Source organism: Strix aluco, chromosome 2 (assembly GCF_031877795.1).
Source record: "Strix aluco isolate bStrAlu1 chromosome 2, bStrAlu1.hap1, whole genome shotgun sequence".
Lineage (NCBI taxonomy): Eukaryota > Metazoa > Chordata > Aves > Strigiformes > Strigidae > Strix > Strix aluco.
The window spans coordinates 6064240-6080885 of record NC_133932.1 but is presented as its reverse complement, the minus strand read 5'-3'; the positions used below and the strand labels follow the sequence as shown (position 1 = coordinate 6080885).

Here is a 16646-nt window from a genome sequence, read left to right as displayed (position 1 = left end):
ATTCACATTTAGAAATCTTCACTTGATATGCTCTCCACAGTCTCAAATCAAATCCCAAGACTCTTTTGTATTTGTCAAAATATTTAATGTAAAAAGCTTTAAATAAAGTAATAAGTCAAAAGAACAGCTCAGGGTTGGATTGGGGAAAGCGAGGCTGTCTGCTACAGTTTTAGCAATAGGGGAAAAGTAGAAGTGATCGGCTGTAAGACATCTTTCAGCTTTTTTGGTCCTTGTGCTATTAATACAGCTGTTATCTCTAAGAGTAATTCATATATAGTATATCAGTCATTTTCTGTTAACCTGCTTTTAATGCACCAATGTGAGGAAAAAGTGAATTGACTTGCAATTGATTGATAACCATGAAATAGAAAAACATTTGCTGAATTATTCATCATACTTTGACACATTTTCTTAAGTCCTGGATAGATGCTTTTAAAATGAAGATACGTATGTAACCAGTGTAACATGGTTACTGTATTTGCAGTTTTGAGACTTTTCTGAGTAGTTATCAACAATCAAATTACTATATACTGTGCTAATGTTATTATTGCATATTTTAAAGTCTCATTATGGAAATAGAACCTTGATGTACAGAGCTGTGTAAAAATAGATCTTAAATACCTTAAACGGCTCCATTTGACTTCAGAGAAGTTGTTTAGCAAACAGGTATAAAAACCACTGTGGCATAATGCACTTAAGGATATTTTTAATTTAAATGAAAGTGAAAATAATAATATTGGCAGAATACTGGTGCAGAAGCACTGGTGGACTATAAATTACTTTGGGGAAAGACTGTGAAAGTCACCATTAGAAAAAGAACAGAGAGATTCTTAAATTCAGTGTTGGATCTGGATATAAAGAGAGATCTTTTTAATGTTCTAGAATGAAAAATATGACCAGAATTTCTGTAATTAGTAAAGAGTTTACTGCATCGTGTACAGATTAGAAAAGAAGTATTGCTAATCACTGTAGGCCCTTGATATTCCTGGAAATGGCAACCAACAGATTTCTCTAGTAACCAGTCAATGAATCAATAAAAGGTGACATTATTTTAGAGTAACGTCTACTCTGGTGTTTAAGCATAGAGAAACCAAACTAGTTTTAAACCAGCCAGCTTAATTTCTTGCAGCCCTTTCTCTGCAGTGGCACTGAGTCAGATTGCATTAAAAATCCCAAGGTTACCCAAGAAGGTAAGCATAAAAAATTAAACCCGATAGAAATAAAGTTAAGCCATGTTGTCATCCATGACGTTGTGACCATAATGTTATTACTACTTGCTCAAATATACTTAAAAATATACACTAACCAAGGTTTTGAGTTTCAAAAGCACAAATTTTGAAAAGTTATAGTAAAACAGGGAAGGTAGGTTTACCAAAGGTAGACTATTACAGAATATTCCAATTGTAGGAAATCTAGCGTATGTCAAAATTAAACACCACATTTACAAAACCCATCACTATAAAATTCTATGTTAAATGTATATTTTCCAGTTGATTTTACTGAAAAAGGAAATATTTTACTCGATATTTGCGGGATTCTCAAGTATTAGTTTTACAGCTGATCTTATAATTTCATGAGTGATCTTGGTACTAATACTAATGAAATATCTTAGGGACCAGTATTACAGAGTGTGTTGGGTTTGTGTGTGTGGCAGGGTTTTTGGTAGTGGGGAGGGGGCTACAGCAGTGGCCCCTGTGAGAAGCTTCTCAAAATCTCCCCTGGCTCCAAGTCAGACCCGCCTTTGCACCAAGCCTGGGCCAATCAGCAATGGTGGCTGTGCCTCTGCGATAACATATTTAAGAAGGGGAATCTGGGAGGGGGAGTTGGAGTTGTGAGGAGGAGTTGTGAGCAGGACACCTCTGCAAACACTGAGGTCAGTGGAAGAAAGAAGGAGGAAGGTGGGAGGTGCACCAGTGCAGAGACTCCCCTGCAGCCCTTGGTGTGCCCCTGCCACCATGGAGGTCACCAGTGGAGCAGATGCCGACCTGCAGCTCGTGGAGAACCCCATGCTGGAGCAGGTGGCTGCACCTGAAGAAAGCCAGGATTCTGTGGGAAGCGCCCGCTGTTGTTGTTCAGCACTGGGAGAACCGCAACATGCGGGAGGGACCACACCAGCGCATCTTGGGAAGGGCTGTAGCCCGTGGGAGGGACTCATGTTGGAGAAAGTTCATGGAGGACTGTCTCCCATGAGAAGGACCCCATGCTGGAGCAGAGGAGAATGAGAGGAGTCCTCCCCCTGTGAAGGAAGGAGCAGTGGAACTGACTGCAACCCCCATCCCCTGCCTCACTGTGCTGCTGCTGGGGAGAAGGTTGGGAAATTGAGAGCAAAGCTGGGCCTGGGAGGAAGGGAGGGATGTAGGGAAGGTGTTTTTAAGAGGTGGTTATATTTCTCACTGTCCTACTCTGTTTGTTAAGTGGTGGTGGTGTTTGAATTAAATTAATGTTCTTTTTCTTCCCCTAATGAGTCTGTCTTTTGCCCATGACCATAATGCATGAATCATCCCTCCCTGTCCTTATCTCAATTCCCAACCCTTTTGTTGTATATTCTCCTTCCCATTCCTGAGGGGGAAGGGGTGAACGAGTGGCTGCGTGATGCTCAGTTGCCTTCTGGGCTCAAACCACGACACAGAGGTAGGACAATCTGCACAAGCAGAGTACAAGAAATTGAATGAAATTTAAAATGCAAAGGGCAAGGCCTCAAACTTTAAAGAATAACAACTTCCACTTTAGGGTTGAAGCTTATGAATCAGAAGTGATGGAAAAAGATAATTTCAATTTTGCTTGTCTTGCTTTGCTTCCACTCTTAAAGGCTTGCACTGAAAAGCAGCATATTCCCTGCTAGATATACAACAGTGAAGAAGTGTAATGGGTGTATTAGTCAATCACAGCAAGACCACAAGCACTGATAAGATGAAGCCATGTAAAAGGAAGATGTTATTACAGTATGCATCAGTGAACATATTCCTGCAGAGATTACAAAAGAAAATGGTAATGTCAGTGTCCACAGCACAGAATGGACCCTATCTAGAATGTTTCCTTGTCTAATCATCACATCAGAGAGAATTGATATGAGAAGAAAGGCCAAAGAAAAGGGAATGAAGACACAAATTTATAAAGGAAAAACACAGAATCTTGATTTTTGTAGCAAAAAAAAAAAAAAAAAGAAGAAAAAATCAGGTTGTGAATGGATATGAATGTTTAACTACAAAGAAGACACAAAATATTTAAAATTCATGACACAATAAATGGGAATAAAAGAGCCATAAAAATAAATTTATTCTGGAAGCTGGAAGGTTTCTTGCCATCAGAAGGTTGAAATTAGCATGGAGCGATTTTCCTTAATAGGAGGAGTAGTGAACTTTAGCTTGAATAGTTATATACCAGTGTCACGATCCTGACTGGCAGATGGTTGCATGTAGAGGAGTTAGTGATCCCCACAGCAGTTCACCTGAGTGGGCACCAGCCTGTGCTGCGCTGGGCTGCAAGACCAGCACGGCCTTCGGGCTGGGTTGTGCTGCTCGTACCCCTTGGCCGCAGGGTAAATGCAGCCAGCTCATCTTAACAGAGGAGCCTGCAGGCAGCTCCCACTTGGTGACTGCACCACCTGTGTGGCCCTGCCTTTACCTAACAGTGCAGCAGAAAGTTTTAGTGTGAACACCCTTTCTGTTTCATACTAGAAATAATGAATACAGTTGTTTTCTTCTAAGAAAATCCTGTAATAACTTGAATGACCAAAATGGCATCACCCTATCTATGGATGGGGTCTGCTTGATGATGCACAACTTGGGGTTCCCAGCATCTACAGGGATGTAATATTACCTATACCATTCTCTCATTCTTTATAGTGCTAACCCTAATAAATAGCATTTTGATTACCAAGCCCTTTGGAAATCAACTGAGATCATAAGGCATCAGCATCTTTTGATGCAAAACATAGCTTGTTCATTATAGAAAAGGAAGTATATGAGTTGTCTGGTCTGCAACTGCAGGGAACTAGGCTGAGGAGGTCCCTTCAGCTCCATGCCACTAGAAGGCCCACATATTTAAGATCTATAAAAAAGAAAATCTTAGGGATCACATGAATTTTCATTCTACTTTAGTGGAATTGCCTAATCTCATAAATCTATCAAATCAAACCTGCTGTTCCTTTGTATCAACAAGCTAATCTATGCTTCATATTTTTGCTTTGTTGATTGTTTAGCTAATGTGTGTTGAAGAAAAAAACCAAAATGTTTGTGCTAGACTTCTTTTTATGACCAAGACATTCATCATTTCAACTATGTTGTATACCACCTTTGCAGAACAAGCTTAGGGCTCTCATTGATCCTACACGTCAAGTGTACTATGAAATTTTCTGTTACATGATGTAAGATCTGAAAAGAGAATGTAATTTTTTTTTTTTTTTTTTAAACAGAGAAGGCAGATGTGTGTGGTAACTACATGAACATGATTTGGGTCAGTCTTACTGGAGAAACTTTGTATCCAGTCTTTTCTCTTTCTGAAGCAACATTTGACAAAGTTCACTTTCCTGCCCTGCAGTACTAAGGCACAGCCCTACAGACCAGAGGTGTTCTTTATGAGCTTCAGGAATCTTTCCAAGCTCAATAATTGCATGCAAACACCATTAATTGGTTATTGATATCCCTGAGCATCATTCTTTCAAAAGTGACAAACACTGATGCAAGACCATGCCACACATATTTGTCTTACATGTTTGAGGTCTGTGCTGTCTTCATACTTGGCAACACACACTTAATAAGACAAAAGACCCCAAACAACTGCACAAGGAAGTTTTGTAAAAACTTCTTAAAGATGTGGAAGTGAATGCCAATTAGCAGCATGGCTTCTTTTGCTTTCCTCAGTTTTTTCCATCATTAACCTGAGAAAGTTTAAATCCTTTCCATAAACTGTGGCAGGATTGTATAGTGAAATAATTGTTTTGTATTTGAATTTTGTGGTTCTTTGGAATAGCTAAATGCTGCACCACACCATGTAATCAGAATCTGTTTTGTGGTATAGCAGGGCTGTGCAACTGCACTGAACCTATTAACTACTTTCATGCTTGATGACAGACCTCTGACTAATTTGAAAGTACATAAACAACACATAGTTTGCAGTTATAAAATATTAACCAGGAGGCTCATTTATGAGCAGGCAAGCTATCACAGGAATTCAGTTCTTTGAACAGCCAATGAGACAGATAATCTAAGTCCCTAACACACAAGTAAACAGACAGAGGTACTGCTGAGACTGCACAGCCAGTCACCAGTATTCATTCAATAGCCTCTTGCTGTCATTTTGATGAGGTAAACACAACACAGGACACAAAATCTTGCAAAGAAACAGCAAGACAGACAAAGATACAGCTACTTTCAGGAAAGAACAGAGACCAACACACAAAAGAAAAGTCACCAGATCCAAAAATACCTGTTTTTCTCTTTGCTTCCAAGCACTGCAGTAATACTCTCAATCACCTGTTCAAACACTGCAAAATCTCAGATGTAGGAGTCAAGTTTCTAACTAACATTAAGTTATAGCTAACTGAGAATTGCTCTAAAAGTCACCCACATGAAAGTCTCCTCTTCTGTGCCAGCATACCCTTAACACTGAAGAAAGTGTTACAGATCAGAGCACCAAAGCCAGTCACACATATCTTGTCACCTGGCTATCCCCCTTCAAAAGGGCACTTATGGTACTGTCACGGCATCGGTGCACAGTGCATGCAGATGGATTTGAAGACCAAACAGAACTTGTACACTGTGTTCATGTATGCTGAGTGTAAGTCAGTGAAGAAACTGTCGTAGTGCCATCGGCTCACTTGTAACACGCCAGTCAGCACCAGCTGAAAGAAGAAAAAGAGGAGGGCTATCCCCCATGTCAGTCAACACAACTGAAGTAGCTCAGGTTCAGAATAATCAGAGATGAACTGTGTTCATAAGTGAAACTAGTGCACACAGGCCTAAAGGACCTGGATTTCACACTGTAATCCTTGCTGGTTTTTCCTATCCCAGTTGAACTAACCTTAAACGGGAAAACTATCTAAGCAGTTCTATATTTAAAGCTATACTAGCTGAAGTCTGCTCTGACTATATTAAAAATAATTAAGGCCTATAATAGTTTTTGGTGGTTTAGCTTAATCCAGATGTTCTTTGCAGCAGATAGAGACAGTGTCTAGTCCCAGTAGCTGCGTTATTTATTTTGCCTAAAATGTCTACTGAACATGAATCCGACATCTCCTATGACATTAAAGAAGGAAAAGCAGGGACTAACATAAGGAACACCACCATAATGTTATCCTTCAAAAGTACTGAAGACATTCTTATGGAGTGTTTCCAGAGGTTAAAAAGTTTTATCCGTCCATGCTATTTGTAAATGGAACAGCAAATCATATATTATCAACCATATGCTACTGTCAAGCATGTCTTTGAGTAACTGTCTTAGCATTACACCTGGGGCTGAGCACTGAAACACATTTCTTACATTTATATATTCTTGAAGGTTGTTAATTCGTTGTATTACATACCAATTACAGGAATAGAAATATAAGATGATAACCTTATATTTTGATACAAGGCAAAACCATATAATTTAGTAAAAAGTCCAGAGCGTTCCACTGTAGAACAAAATATCAGTTTATCATTACATTTCACTCTTCAGTGTTCCTTCTGCACTTGCTCCAAAGAGATAATTCACTGCTCCTTTACTAAGTATCAGAGACATGTTAATATTGTTAATGTAGCACCAGCATTAGTTTAACAATAGGTCAGAAGAAGAAAAAAATAAATCTGGAGAGGTTGCAAACTATGGCTTAATGGCCACAAAAGTGCATTTTGTAAGTGAATTATTATTCATAAACCATTCAGTGTCTTAATCCTGAATGCTACATGGTAAGTGAAAGATAACCAGTGTGCTGCATTGAGGAGTTCTTTGCTCTTTACATCTATGTTGTTACCAACATCTGAAGAAAAGAACAAATATGTTTTTACTTTTGTGGGAGAGAAAGGGGGGATATATGTATATAAATGCCTGTGGAAATTCGGTTCAAGCAGTTGCATAAACATATACAGAAACACTGCTAAGAGCAGATTTTAGTCTATTATCCTGCAATCTTAAATGTCAAGAAACAGAAGAAAATTGCAAATTAAACAGTTCAACAATATGGAGGCTGGTGCACTGAGTAATAGCCAAAGGCTCAAGTAGCATTCATCCATCTAACACAGTCTAACAGGTGCATGGTTCATGCATCAAATATTTTAAAAACTCAGAATAAACTTATATTCTACATGAAAGCTAATTTATTGAAGTAAAATTAATCAAGAATTTGAACTAATACAATTATCTTCATCACAAGCAGATAAAATATTAGAGTTTTAAGTAAAAGTGCTTTGTATTGCATCATTTCATGAAGTAAATTTGCCAATTCTTCAGACAGAAAAATCTAAAACAAACAGTGTATGAAGAAGACAAACATACTGTATGAATAAAATTACAATTTTTATAATTCCTCAAGAGAGACACGCAAATAGGAAAAATTGAAGCAGTCACATGCTCTGCTTTCATAGGTAAAATGCATCTGAATAATTATGTGTTTGGCTCTGTAAAAGCTGCCCAAATCTAAAATTAAATTAAATATAAATGGTGTTCTTGTAAGAACTAGCCTTTGATTGTCTAAACACTTCCCTGTATGGCCTTTTTCAATACCTTACTGTTCCCTGAAAACATGCATCAGTATTTTAAAACCTGTTCTCTCCCAACAAGCATTTCTCCCCATTTAAGAAACATCAAAACCAGCTCATTCATTGGGTCACAAACTTAAAACAAGACAAAAGAAAGAATCTTTCTCTCTTCAGTATGAATCTTGCTTCCCCTTAACCTCCCCCTGCAAGAGGAGAGGAGAGGATGAAAACAAAAAAATTTTTAACTGTTCCAACAGTGAAAAAGACATTAATTTTTGGAAGACAGCCGTTTGAATTTCTGGAAGAAAATCAATTTCGATCTCATTGCTTTATCAGCTTCCCAAATTCCCCTTACATCCATTTTGCCATAAATTTCTTACAGCCAAGGCAACCATTATTTGCTGTTTCTCTGAGCATCATGTAATTCATAACTTCTGTGCTCTAACACAAAAAATATGTTCAGAAAAAAATGGAAGCTCTCTTTTACACTTAAATCTGTTAGGTATATATACAGAGAAATGTTCCAAATTAATGAGGGGGTTAATTAGGGGTTTAGCCTTACTTTTTTGCTACTTGCCCAGAGGCTTACGTTGAATTTTAGATACTAAATGTGCAATCAAGCTTAGAAAATTGAAAGACAATTTGAAATTAATTTCTATGTATGTTAAAAGAAAATATAATAAAAATGAAGAAATTTCATTCTGGAGCCAAGTGCTTGAATAAGAAAAACCCGGAAAAGTCAGGGTAGTGCTAGAGAACCCTGAGAAGAAGAGAACTGCCTACAAAGTTATTTCTTCATACTTACTGAAAACTCTTTTTTAATTTAAAACTGGACTTAGTTCTTCGACAATATTATATAGAAGTGTATCAGGATATCTGCCTCATAGCTTCTGATGTGCTAATAAGAATTATTTAAATGGCAGTGATTGTACCAGTTACTTAAAATATGCATGAAAAAAACTAATAGTATTTTTTTTAACTCACAACTTACTAGACTTTGATAAAAGGAAAGTATAGCTAGCGATGCATTTGTTACAGACAACTACATCCTCAGATCCTATTTAAAACTCAGTTCAAAAATGTCATTACACAAAATTTGGTTTTATGCAATGGTTTCCAGTATTGCAAATAACTTCCTTCCAAATATTTTGCTCAACTTTTTAGGCTGTCAGAAGTAAAAGACAATTTAGGTAAATGAGATGATAAATGTTTTGCTCTTAGCAAAGCTCAAATGTGTGTGAGCTTATTTTATCAAGAAAATCTGATAAAATTCTGACCAAGATAACACACTAATGTCTCTGAAGATAAATGACAGGCAAACAGGTGAACAGACACTGCATTCTAATAAGTATTGATTCCTTAGGTTGTATGGAAGGTTGCTGGCTGGGAGAGCTAGACCAAGATGTACTGGAATAACTTCCACAATATCTAGATTTATCAATGACAAATTGTGGATAAGGTACCTACCTGGTAAGAATACCAAGATTCAAGTATTTCAACATGTGTAAAATGATGACTTACTGTCCAGAAGCAGCTATCACACGTACTTAAAATTTTTATTTTTCATCTTCCCTCATGCAGTCCCAAACCACTTGATACACCTGTGCTATAGGTTATAATCTCTTTGGAATCAGGATGTATATTTTCTAAATTATTATGCAGTACTTCCCATGACAAAACTTGCAACTTGGTGACATTTAAGTGCAAATGTGATATGTATCTGAATAACGAACAAAGAAAAAGTCTATTTCCATAATAATTTTCAGATTTGCTCCAGCTAGAGCTTTGATGAGCCTGTTTACTTCACAGCTCTGGTAAAGTACTGATACTTTTGGCCACTGCACAAGCGAATATATAAATATCTAAAAGAACTTGCTGCACCCTAAGAAACGCTGAATGTATATACTAAGAGAACTACAATATCACTTAAACTTCCAGTCAAAACCATCCTATGTATTATATCTATGTTTTCAAATTTTAAAAAATTCATCCCAAAGTTGAAGTACAGAGTAACTGTATTGCTCAAGGACTTAAAAAAACCAACTGCTGCATTTATGCACTGAATCTTGGTCTTCTGACCTAATTCCATAGTAGAAACATGGAACTTTTTCTTAATATAAATAAAAGTGTAGCATTCAAGCTCCATGATATCGTAGCAGATTTTACTTGGGTGGTTAAATACAGATTAAAGTACTCAGTTTCTCTTTAAGTCTGAAAATTGCAACCACTCATTTAATCTATTTTCAGCAGGGATTTCTACAATTAGGTACTGATAAAGCAAAATTTAGAAAAACAGTCTCTGATTCACTTGACATTTACCATAGTTTCCCAAATACACAATTTATGTCTGCTAAACTTCCAGTATTTTACAAAAGTAAAACCCTTTCATGGTAAACAAAGTCATTATTTCCCTGATATAGCCAGCTGAAGTACTCTGGCTAATACTTAACAACAGATTAGCCAAAAGGTCACAGTCTGGACTTAAGAAAAACAAACACACTACTGTTCACACTGGTTCATGCAAATAGAAGATAAAACAAAAAACATTTTGACAAAAAGCAGACAAAACTGTTCTAGTTCTGAGAAGGCTGCAGAAAGTGAAGTTTTTGTTCTATGGAAACAAGACTCAAACAATGGAAGAAAAAATTTCAAGACAAAACTATAGCCACCTTTAGAAGGGCAAATTAATAAGCATGTATTATTAGAAATCTGGAAAGTAAGTTTGTGTGTTTTTTAATGAGATATTTATTTTGTGTCATATAGTCTTACCTTTCTCTGTTAAATTTCAAAGAATGTAGGATAGCTGGTCGTTTCTGTCGAAGATTCCACAAATGAAGTGCATCATCTGCACTTGCACTGACCAAAGCACCCTAGAGTAGACACAAAATACAGCACAATATATTACTTTTCTGCAGATTCTGTCTTGTTCTTAAGTGATCCTCACTGTTGATGATCTACCCATAGAAAACATTACAGTTTATGAAAAATGGTTGCTTTCTTCTAGAAAAAAAAATATTCTATGATAGAATAGTCAATTTGAATTGATCCGGTAAATGTAAATTAGTACAAGATCAGCTAAAATTAGAACCCCATCAATTTAAAATGTAAATTAAAGCTTTGTACCAAGGTTATACATGTGAACTCTCACGTATTTCCACATAAGCATAGAGATTAACAAAACGGAAAACAGACAACACTTACTTAAAAAGGTGAGTGTGAAGGACATAACTAAAGGATAAAGGGATTAGTGCACACACATACACACAATTGACAGTACCAAGCATGGTTTAGTAGTCATATCAAGATAACATGAAATTCAAAACCAGAACTGTGAAAATAAGATGCAGATAAGAAAATAGGGACAGGGGGAGAGGACCTAGGAAGAACTAAGAGTTGTAGACAAAAGGACAGACTCTTTATCACAGATCAGAAGTACTCTGAATATTGTTTCTGCTTCTGGTACCCCTAAAATGGACATCTTCCAAAGTCCAGACCTCTACCTGCCTGGGCAGCTTGAAGTGAACTTATTCTACCTCCTTCCTACTGTCTTTCTCCTCACCATGGAACAGTGATGCCATGTGAAAATGGACTGCTGCTACAGTGGTTTACTACATTTACACCTCAGATCAGGTACAAAAGATACTGCCCTGCGTACTACTATGGCAGAGAGGAACTAGATATCGTTCAACCAGAAGGCAATGCTTTATTCCGAGCAAGGGCGAGGTTGTAACTGAAAGATCAGTTCGTAACAACTATGACTGACCAGTAAATTTCTCTTTTTGCTTCTTGGATTTCCTTCCTAATCCTAGCAACTGTTCTTTTCAACGTTGACACATGCAAATTCAATTTTTGAAGGTGAAACTTCTCTAATACAGTGTAATTTGTGCTTTAAATCTCATCTCCCAAAGAGTTTGGACCAATGTCAATCTCCACCAGAAATCTAATTAATTCTATGTATTAGGAGTTCTGCTGGTCACTAACGAAAAGAAACAACGCTGATTCAAACCTTGGCCTCCCTGTTTTCATTCCCACCTTCCTCTAAAGAATTCCACTGGACTGATTGTTTCTCAAGTTTCAGTCCTCCCTCCTCAGTTTTTGTGGTTCAGGTACTTTCTCCAAATAGGTGTAGGAAAAAAAAATTCTCAGGTTTAAAAACCCACAAAACTAAAACTCTTTCCTTGAGAAGCTCTAAGATCTCCATGCTTAGAAAGAGGACTCAAAACTGTCGAAAATGCTTCCTTATATCATGAGAGAAAATTAATTAAAACTGAACTATGACTAGCTTATAATTTGGACAAGTTATGAGGTTCTAGAAAAAAAAAAAACAGATTTATATGCTCCAGAAAGTCTCCTTTTCTATTACCATCTTCAGAGAATTTCTGCACAGAGCAAGCTATAATATGTCGCTTTTTCTTCATGTCATCTAAACTTGATTTTGACAAACCATTTACAAAGACTAAGCATACTGGCTTGATTGATGACCCCTGCAATTTCTTTTCCTTGCTTCATGTAGTAGCATATCCCCAACTATTGAGTTTTCAGCCAATAGCCATCAATATATTTCCACAGAAAGATTTAGCTCATTTATTAATTTCTATTTGAAACAGGACTGTGCAGCACATTTAGCAATTTAATGGATTTTACATCTACCTGCTCACATTCATATATTGACTGCCTTTTGTTCAGTACTTTATGCTGATGTATATGAAGGTAATACTTTTCCCTGCATGCAGTCCCATAGTCTTCTAAAAGGCTATATGGTGAACATCCTCTGGATGTACATCACTTACTTGTTGGCACCATTTGTCAACGTGAAAAGTTATATCACTCAATTACAATACACTAATTGACTTATTCAACTAAATTTATACAGAATAATCTGAGTAAATATGTCCTTACCTCATTGATTAAGAACTGGAGCTGCAGAACTGCAGCACCACTTTCATGCTGGCAGTAGCAATCAACACCCGGCCTGCCCAATCTGTTGCCATCAGAGTCAAGGCTTCTAACATTCTTGTTATCACCAGAAGAGGAAAAAGAAAAAGAACTACCAATTAGACTCTAATTAACCTTTAATTAACCTCAATTCTTCTTGCTTTCTGTAAAACAAAAGAATTCATGCTGACTTTCCACTGTTCTAATTAAAGTACCATCATCATCAGGCTGAAACATGTGCAATTGTGAGTGATCTGTTCTTGCTTGGTTTTTTTGCCTGTGAAATAAAGTACATGAATTAACACGAAAATTCTGCAGGATGAATCTTAAATTTCTTTTTACACATTGTTAGTTCATATAATGCAAGAATGCATCAGATTTTTGTACTTATCAAGACATTATAAAATTAATAATTTAGGTCTAAGGTCAGTAACACAGCTCTGTAGCAGGCTTTCTTTTTTAAACCTGAGAAAATGCTTTTTAGAGTAAGTCATTTCACACTTACATAAAAGCTCACATGTAACTATTGTTCTGTGTATCATCAACAGAAGTACAATGCAGTGTCATGCAGAGTTACCCAAGTCTAGCTCTGAACTACATCCCCCAGTCCAATCCCCAGTCTGAGTGAAACCACAGTTACACTGCTTCTGGCAACCCAGCTAGTTCAGTTGGAATCAACATCAACACCCTGCTTTGCAGCAGTATCTTGTTGTCCAGATACATCATGAATGCAGCTTTCTATCTGTTCTCTTTATGTCTTTTTCTCTCCATGCTGAATTGCCATCTCCCTAACTGAGATGATGGTCTTTCCCATCTGAGTCAGAGACTTCAACAAGAAACTGCTGTTCCCAAAAATTACCAAAGATAAAAAGTAAAACAAAAGAAGACAGGAAGATGAAATATATTATTAACAACCATGTTGTATGAAACAGGTGAAATACCTTCATATGTATTCAAAACATCAAGATTATGATCAGAAACAAGATTTTACAACATAGGGCCCTATCTACTTGTCATATATGATCGTATTAGCAAACTGTAAAACCCTGAACAAAAATGACAACTGTCCACCTATACTGCAGGCAAATGTCAGAATCGTTACTTCCCCTTTCACAGGTGAAGAGGCTTGCAGTGAACTATTCTAAAATTGGCCTCAGGGAAGTAAAGTCCATAGATCAGCAAATTTGAGGATTACAACTTTTCCAATCGTTAAACAAGCAGTTTAATGGAGACACTGACCTTGAGAGACCTGAACTCTACTCCTGATTTTTCCAACTGGTCTACTGGATAGCCTTAGGGAAAACAAAAGTATTTTTTCTTCCCTGTGCCTCCATTTCCCTATTTGTAAGCTGGAGATGGTGTACAAAAGAATACAATACCTCCTTTGACAGTGAGCTCAGTGTACTGGTATCTACAGATGAAAAGCTGTGTATAAAACATCATAACTACATTACAGGACAGCAAGGTAGAGAAAAAAACCTGCACTTGTTCCCAAACTGTAGTCCTGAGCACGATCATAACCAATAAAATACTAAAAAATTTTGCATCATTTAAACAACCTGTTTAAAATGGACAATAAAGATATATGGTAGTCCAGGATACTTTTTAAGGGTTGATGGTAATCCTCTGACCATTTTGAATAACTGCTCTGTGGCACTCTTTTTTTTATATTGTTTCCCACTACTTGTTGTAAGGTGAGAGGAAGCAAAACTAGTGCCCAAACCAACCAACCAACCAACCAACCCACCCACTGGGGATTTCAAATTGATAACAAACTTTAACGGATCAGTGCTTTACCTTTAACTTGAGCTTTATGTTCAGTATAAATACATGGCACTATCTAATGATTGTCCCTAATGAAAATTACACTAACATTGCCCTGAATTAAGCGTCTGTCACCCTTCAGCATCAATATCATGCTAAGTCAGTTTTCTAGGAAACACCCTAACAAAGTAGATGATTTCATTCAGCGTATCCCCAACAATCAAAGCACTCTCCAATAATTCACATTTATTTGCATAAGTGTTCACCCTGAAATACTTCACAAATTACTAAAATAAGAGAGAAATTGTGCCGTCTGCTTCAGTCTGGCCAGTTGCCCTGAAGTAAGGACTGGTGTTTAAATAGCTGCATTATCACTGACTGATGGTGGATTTCAAGCATTCTGGGAGCTGCGGTGAGGTCCTTCCAGCAGAAGGAGCTGAAGAGATATGATGACTTGGCACATGTTCTTGGCACCTTAGCCCATCTTCTGCAAATTCTGTGCTTTGCTGCCAAGCATGGAGGAGTACAATCTTTCCTCATCAAATCTTTTCATACCAGTGTACTCTACCAGGACATACAGGAGAAGCAGCTATAGTACAGGCTTTGGACTGAATTTATTCTTTTACTTTTGCCTTTTTATTATATAATGACTCTGCTGTTAGGGAGAGCAGAATATCTCTGAAGATATTAAAAGGGAGCACTAATACAGATACATCTGAATACCTCAAAGTAGACAACATGGGTTTCAAGGATAAAAGCCAGTCACTATCTTCTCTCTCTTACCAGTATGTTGGATCTCTCAGGGGCCTTCACAGACATGCCAGATGATCCTAATTTATACATAAAAGGGAAAAAGATGAAAACTAAGTCTGGATGTCTGTTGGGATCTAGAGTGAGACAAGTAGAATCAGAATTATGTGCATCAAGCAGTGAAAGTGTGACAGTAATAACATTCTAGCAGAAAAATGTTCTTTCTGAAAACATTTAATTCTGGTTTTAAGATCTGTATGTGTGAAATAGGATATTTTGCTCTGTATTCACTTGTATGTAACAATTTTTCATAGAGTATTTCAACATACTGTTATTCCAAAGCTTACCATTTGTTATGATGTCTAATTTTAAGTACCTGAACTCAGCTTCCAAGATGCGGACTTCCACAACAGCATAATACACTATTAATAAAGAATTTACACTCTCATGTCTTGGGCCATTCCATCACAAGTTGAAGAAAATTTCTATTTCCCAAGATTACAACCTGATTCAGATTGTTCCCCCAAATCCTTTTGCTCAGTTAGTATATATCTGATATTCTCATGTCATATCCATACTCACTGTATTTTGAAAGCCTGATGTCAGAGCACATGCATATGTGCATGCTTTACTGGAAACCAAAGCTGCCAGTGAATGATTACATACGTAGGAGAGGTACGGGCAAAGCTTCTCATAAGCCTGATCTATGACCAAACTTTCCACAGCATCCGCCACCTTTCTTATTTCATGACTCATTTTAACTATATGATACATATAGACCTGATGTCTCTCGTTCTTCTCAGAGGTTAGTACTAGTGGAATTCAAAGACTTGAAAGTATTGTGTGTTCACTGAGAAGTGCAGATACTTTAGAGCTGATTCCTGGACAGGTATTTAATTTCTTAGGACCAGAAGGTCCAGAGATAAGACATGTTTTTCTTCATTAAGATGGGTGATTCTTTAGTAGTGTCAGATTAAATCTTTTTGCAATAACAAGGACTGCAGTCTGATTTGTTCCTCCTTGCAAGGCAGAGTAACTGAAGACACGGTATCATAAAAGACCTCCTGCCAAGGCATGCCAAGCAGCTAACAAATATCCCCCGACAAGTAAAAACTGTTAAATTACATATGGCACCTTTTTCAAAACCAAAACTCTTACATGGAAGAAAATGACACCCAGCTATGTAAATCGGCAGCTCTAAATTTTTTTGACTACTTAAATAACTTCTTCCATGACTAAAAGAAATCCATGTTCAGAAATGAACACTCAAGTATGGGGTTATATATTAAGCAGGAATCATGGTCTCGCATCCACTGTTTTATTAAAAGACACACATAGAAATGGGCAATCCTCATTTATAGCCTCTCCTTTAAAATATTTGGGAATTGTGGGGTGCTGCAGGAGTAGCATTGCTGCTTGAAGGAGTCCTGTCATCTGATCTACACTGGCTGGTACATGTTTGAGTAGGAATATGCAGCACCCTAAGAGCAGATGCTTGTGGGCTGGTGTTACTCCATTATA

At 37.2% G+C, this 16646-nt stretch overlaps 1 protein-coding gene across 2 annotated transcripts in view; it reads right to left on the bottom strand.

Moving 5' to 3' along the window:
- STXBP5L (syntaxin binding protein 5L) overlaps nt 1-16646 on the bottom strand; it is a 219584-nt gene that overhangs the window by 129060 nt on the left and 73878 nt on the right. For both annotated transcript variants that reach the window (XM_074809076.1, XM_074809084.1), the window contains exons 3-4: nt 12576-12657; nt 10446-10546 (exon numbers count right to left, since the gene is read on the bottom strand). In XM_074809076.1, coding sequence (XP_074665177.1) covers nt 10446-10546; nt 12576-12657 — 183 coding nt within the window. The remainder of the gene's footprint in view (nt 1-10445; nt 10547-12575; nt 12658-16646) is intronic.